The 6,204-nt window shown below is 44.0% G+C and overlaps 1 protein-coding gene across 1 annotated transcript; it reads left to right on the top strand.

Annotated features, from left to right (window-relative positions):
- The first annotated feature begins 5,157 nt into the window (after window positions 1-5,157).
- On the top strand, window positions 5,158-5,965 carry LOC121432694 (60S ribosomal protein L7a-like). The gene has a single exon (XM_041630824.1). It carries the CDS (start codon window positions 5,165-5,167, stop codon window positions 5,963-5,965), a length of 801 nt encoding a protein of 266 aa, XP_041486758.1. The 5' UTR covers window positions 5,158-5,164.
- Window positions 5,966-6,204: the final 239 nt, after the last annotated feature.

The following is a 6,204-nucleotide window of genomic DNA, read 5'->3' as shown; positions in this document are numbered from 1 at the left end:
GAATGCAAATTTTTCTCTATCTTCTTTTTGCAAAGGTATAGTGAAAAAACAATCCTTTAAATCAATAACTATGAGAGGCCATCCTTTTGGTAATAAAGAGGGCAAAGGAATTCCAGATTGCAGAGGGCCCATAGGTTGAATAACCTTGTTGATGGCCCTGAGATCTGTCACCATTCTCCATTTACCTGATTTTTTCTTAACCACAAATACAGGAGAATTCCAAGGGCTGGTAGACTCTTCTATATGTCCAGCATCTAATTGTTCTTGTACCAGCTGTTCTAAAGCCTGTAACTTTTCCTCAGCTAAAGGCCATTGCTTTGTCCATATTGGTTTCTCAGTCAACCATTTTAGAGGCAAGGCTGTTGGTATCTCTGAAGGGACATCAATTGCTTGTTCTTGTACAGCCCGAATGGCCGGTTTTCTCCGTTTGTAATATCTTTTAATATTATTCTCAGAAATATAGGCTCTAGATTTAGCAGGAATGTTAATTTCAGTATTCCATTGTTGTAATAGGTCACGACCCCATAAATTCATTGCGATATTGGCTACATATGGCTTTAATTTTCCTATTTGTCCCTCTGGCCCTATACATTCAACCCATCTCGTGCTCTGCCTTACTCGAGATAGGGTTCCAATTCCCAGGAGCTGAACATTTACATTCTGAAGAGGCCAATACGGATGCCAAGATTCTGGGGTAATGATACTTACATCAGCACCTGTGTCCAGCAGGCCAGTAATAAAAATGCCATTTACACACACTCTCAGTTTAGGTCTTTGATCATTTATAGAAGTTTGCCAAAACACACGTAACTTATCTTTCTGTTCATTATTGCTTGTAACAGTAGGCATGGGGCTTCCTAATTGTCCTGATGAGGCACGTTCTCTGCAGAAACTGGATATGACTGAACCATGTTTGCCATGGGGGCCTGTGAGGCCCCCCCTCTCACGTTTCCCGGCTGTATCAGGTTGCCTTGTCTATCTCTTGTAGACCTGCATTCATTCGTCCAATGTCTGCCCTTTCCACATCTTCTACATAAACCTGAAGGCTGAGTCCTCCTATTTCTGTTATTTCTAGAAGATGCATTATTATTATTATTTCTGAAAGATGCATTATTATTATTATTATTATTATTATTATTATTATTATTTCTGAAAATCCGTTGTCTACAATTCCTTTTAATATGACCCATTTTTCCACAATTAAAACATTTGGTATTCTGGTGTCTCCTTTTACCATTGGAAATTGCTTCTTCTACCCATGCTTCAGTGCCATAATCAAATGTATCAACATTGAGTGTATGCAAGACCCATTCTTCCAACGGCGCTGATCTGAGCTTTAAAGGACCCAAAATCCTTTTGCATTCCACATTTGCATTTTCATAAGCCAAAGACTCAATCATTATACGTCTTGCTTCTGGGTCAGATATTCCTATTTGTACAGCCTTAGTTAATCTTTGTAAAAAGTCACTAAAGGGTTCTCTTTGACCCTGTTTAACTCTGACAAATGATTCCATTCTCTGTCCTGGGTCTTGTACCCTGTCCCAAGCCCTTAAGGCTGCTGTAGTACACATGGAGAGTGTGTTTTCATCCAAATTAGCTTGTTCCTGAGGATCAGAAAAGGGCCCTTCACCTAGAATTTGATCTAGGGAAATGTCAATTCCCTTCGCTTTTTCCTGCTGTTCTAAGAGTCTAGCCTCTTGCCTGAATAAGCATTTCCATTTCAATTGCGGTCCACTCTCGAGTACTGCAGAGCTCAGCTGGAGCCAGTCTGAGGGGGTTGCTCTGCTTGTCGTGGCCCAAGATCTTAGCATCTCTTTAACAAAAGAGGCTTGCATCCCAAAAGTCATGACAGCCTGTTTTATTTCCTTGAGATCATTCATACGCACAGGTTCCCATGTATCCTCCTTGATGACCCTAGGGTTTTTGGAACCAATCACCTTCTCTGTTGTTATTACTGGAAAGGCAGGTAGAGCTGTAGGTAGAGCTTTGTGGAAATTGTCCCGGAGAGACTTACCCACAGATGTAGTTAAAATTTTCCTTTCTACCCTTTGCTCTTCCTCATCAGAATTTAGAAATTCCTCAATCTTTTCAATTCTATTCACCATTGCTTTCTGCAATGTCTGAATCTCCTGTCCAGAATTATGTTCCAAAGCCTTCATTGAGGATTCTAAAATATGAAGTTTGTCCGTTAGAGATAACATCTCATCTTTGGACATAATTTTTATGGCATAAACCGTGCCTTCTTGTATTGACAATCTTTCCGTCAATCTGTCATAAGCTTTAGACAAAATCCGATTGTCACATTCAGCAGTTTTGATTCTCTCAGTTAATGTTTCATTTCCTACAGAAAGGGACTGAATCTTATGGTCCAGATCAGCTGTTCCCTCTTCCATAGTAATGAATTTCTCCTTAACATCAGCCTGAAGAACTTCAACCTGATTCTTGAGAAGATTGTTATCAGCCTGGAGAACTTCAAACTGATTCTCGAAAAGATTGTTATCAGTCTGGAGAACTTCAACCTGATTCTTGAGAAGATTGTTATCAGCCTGGAGAACTTCAAACTGATTCTTGAGAAGATTGTTGTCATTCTCAATTGTTTTTAAGCGTTCAATCTCTGCCTTAAGAATCCTGGATTCGTCTCGTAAAGACTTTATCATATTTCTATTATCAAACCATTTGGTGCCAATGAAAACTACGAATCCCAGAAGGATCCATATATGTGGGGTGATAGACACCTCTTGTAAAATCTCCCACATGGTACAATTAAAAAAATCATTAAATTCTTGAACAGTAATGTGTTCAGACATTTTATTTATAAAAGAAAATTTTTTTACCTGCAAAGATCGGTTCCTGCCAGTGGTGGTCTCTGTGTTTTTGGAGCCTGTCCTAGAACTAGCTCTTGTAGACCAGGCTGGCCTTGAACTCACAGAGATCCGCCTGTCTCTGCCTCCCAAGTGCTGGGATAGAAGGCGTGCACTACCAAGGCCTGGCAGGCCTCAAACTCACAGAGATCTGCCTGCCTCTGCTTCCCAAGTGCTGGGATTAAAGGCGTGCTCTACCACTGCCTGGCCGGCCTCAAACTTATGATCCTCCTGCCTCTGCCTCCTTCAGCAAATCCTACCGGCGTGGGCCACCACAACCGGCCAAGTCACTTTGTAACAGACCAAATCTGACGCTGTGGCAGCTTTTGTTGCAAAACCGCAAGTACTTGAGCTTCAGGCAGTGGGGTTCAGGCAGTGGGGTTCCGCTGCAAAACTTAGCCAAGGCAGGCAGAATGGGCCTGTGTCGCCGAGTGTGTCTCGGACTCGGCACTGGGGCCGGAGTCACGAACTGAAAAACAGCACCGGGGAGGGTGCTGTGTTAGCTAGCGGGCTACCCGCTTGAGTCGGGGGCAAAATAGCCCGACGTTGGACGCCAAAATGTAACGGCGTAAATGAATGCAGACAGAGTGTAAAAATATATATATATATAGCTTTAATGTAGAAATAGACTTACAGAACCACCGTTCCCGCGGAGACCAGGAAAGCAGAAGCGAGAAGCTCGGAGCTTGCTCGCCAAATTTATAGGCAGACATTAGCCCGAGGCGAACACGCCCCTTAAGGGGCGGGACTTATCCCTACAGGAAGGGATCAGCTGGGCAAGCTGAGCAGAGTCCTGCAGGCCATCACGCTGCAGTGTGCAATGCACATGGAAACTGGAAGGCAGCCATCCACAAGGGCTGCCCACATATAGTACTGGGAGATACCCACCCTGGGGCACTACTGACTTCGTTCTAAATGTCCCTTCTCAGTGGACATAGGATGTGGCAGCTGAGACAGGACTCCACTAAGACATCCATGTGTGACTTGCAGCAGTGTCCTTAACCCAGGCATGGGAGGTAGTCACTCATAACAGAGTGCTGGGAAGGGGGCTGTAGGAAAAGAGAAGGAAAATAAGATGGGTTAGAGACAATGGGAAAATGCAAACATTAGTTATCTGATCTGTGGCCTGGAGAAACCCCATCCTTTATCTAGGAGGAATTCTAGCAGATAACATAAGGAAAGTGGCAGTGAGGCAGGATGTAATAAAGTATCTTAGAATTTACAGGAATAATGAAAGACATGAGTCTTCCTGGAAAGAGTATGTTGCATGCCAGGAATATTCACAAGTAAATCTATCTCAGTAAAACTTCAGGACTTCAAAGATTAAAACAAAAATATTAAAAGCCAAAATAGAGAAGAAATAGGCAATTCATTTTAAAAAAAAAAAAAAACCTGGCACGTATGGATGTGAATTTTCCTACAGGCAAGAACTAAGGCCAAAGTCTAGGAAGCAGCAAATTTACAGTGCTGAGAAGAAAGAGAGAAGGAAGGAAGGAAGGAAGGAAGGAGAAGGGAAGGGAAGAGAAGGAAGGGAGGAAGGAAGGCAAGGGAAGAAATGAAGGAGGGAGAACAGAAGGGAAGGGAAGGGAGGGAGGAAGGAAGGGGAAGGAAGGGAGGAGAACAGAAGGGAAGGAAGGGAGGCAGGAAGGAAGGAAGAAAGGAGAACAAAAAGGAAGTGAGGGAGGGAGGGAGGGAGGAAGGAAGGAAGGAAGGAAAGAGAACAAGAGGGAAGGGAAGAAGGGAGGAAGGAAGGGAGGAAAGGAGAACAGAAGGGAAGGAAGGGAGGCAGGAAGGAAAGAACCAAGCAAGCCATTGACTCAGAAGTATGTATTTCATCAAATCATTTAGAAGTAAGAGCAAAATAAAGCCATTTCAGTTAAGAAAAACTACAAGATCATTAACCATGCGGAATTGAGCATGAAGTACAGTAAATCAGAGGAAAGAATGTGATGCAAGCAGCAATGACAGGCACAGCTAATGCATGATACACTGGTAAATTCAATAAATGCCTTGCCAAGAGTATAACAACATAAAGACTTTTTATTAATCAGATAGGTAGGGCCAGTGAAATGGTATAGCAGGTGAGAATGCCCACTATCGAGCTGACAATCTGAATTCAAGCCCTGAACTCACATGAAGGAAGGAGAGCACCTACTCCCATAGGGAATCCTCTCTGCCCTGCACACACTGTGCATGAGTGTGTACATAAAATAAAAAGTAAATTAAATAACTTTAAAAGACCACTGCAAAGAATTTTAAGTGTAATTATGATGTTAAAATATTTAATTTTCGAGCCCGGCAAGATGCCCAAGGGAAAGAAGGCCAAGGGGAAGAAGGTGGCCCCGGCCCCCGCCGTCGTGAAGAAGCAGGAGGCGAAGAAGGTGGTGAATCCTTTGTTTAAGAAGAGGCCTAAGAACTTCGGCATTGGGCAGGACATCCAGCCCAAGAGAGATCTCACGCGCTTCATCAAATGGCCCCGCTACATTAGGCTGCAGCGGCAGAGGGCCATCCTCTATAAGCGGCTCAAAGTTCCTCCAGCCATTAACCAGTTCACCCAAGCCCTGGACCGGCAAACAGCTACCCAGTTGCTTAAGCTTGCCCACAAGTACAGGCCAGAGACCAAGCAGGAAAAGAAGCAGAGGCTGCTGGCCCGTGCTGAGAAGAAAGCTGCCGGCAAAGGGGATGTCCCGACTAAGAGACCACCTGTCCTTCGAGCGGGCGTCAATACAGTCACCACTTTGGTAGAGAACAAGAAGGCTCAGCTGGTGGTGATTGCCCACGACGTAGACCCCATTGAGCTGGTGGTCTTCCTGCCTGCTCTGTGTCGCAAGATGGGGGTCCCCTACTGCATCATCAAGGGAAAGGCCAGGCTGGGGCGGCTGGTCCATAGGAAGACATGCACCACTGTTGCCTTCACACAGGTTAACTCGGAAGACAAGGGTGCTCTGGCCAAGCTGGTGGAAGCTATTAGGACCAATTACAACGACAGATATGATGAGATCCGCCGCCACTGGGGAGGCAACGTCCTGGGTCCTAAATCTGTGGCTCGAATTGCCAAGCTGGAAAAGGCAAAGGCCAAAGAACTCGCCACTAAACTGGGTTAAATGTACTGCTGAGTTTTCTGTACATAAATATAAAACTTCCAAAAAAAAATTTAATTTTCCTCAGTGGAAAACTACAGGCATTTAATTGATTTACATAGTATTAATATGTTACTCTCAGCATCTAAGTGTTTGTGCTAAAGCAAGAGAAATAGTTTTCCCCTGGGGTGAACATACCAATCTGTTATCCAATGACAAATGGTCATCTCAAAAAGACATACATGCAAATGGCATTATACATT

This window comes from Microtus oregoni, unplaced genomic scaffold (assembly GCF_018167655.1).
Source record: "Microtus oregoni isolate MIOR12 unplaced genomic scaffold, Mior012 000035F_ref0000213, whole genome shotgun sequence".
Classification (NCBI taxonomy): domain Eukaryota; kingdom Metazoa; phylum Chordata; class Mammalia; order Rodentia; family Cricetidae; genus Microtus; species Microtus oregoni.
Note: the sequence above shows the minus strand (reverse complement) of the source record. Positions and strands in the feature narration are given on the sequence as shown.

Excerpts from the sequence above, each read along its gene's own strand:
- LOC121432694 (XM_041630824.1), top strand. The coding sequence starts at position 5,165 with ATGCCCAAGGGAAAGAAGGCCAAGGGGAAGAAGGTGGCCCCGGCCCCC.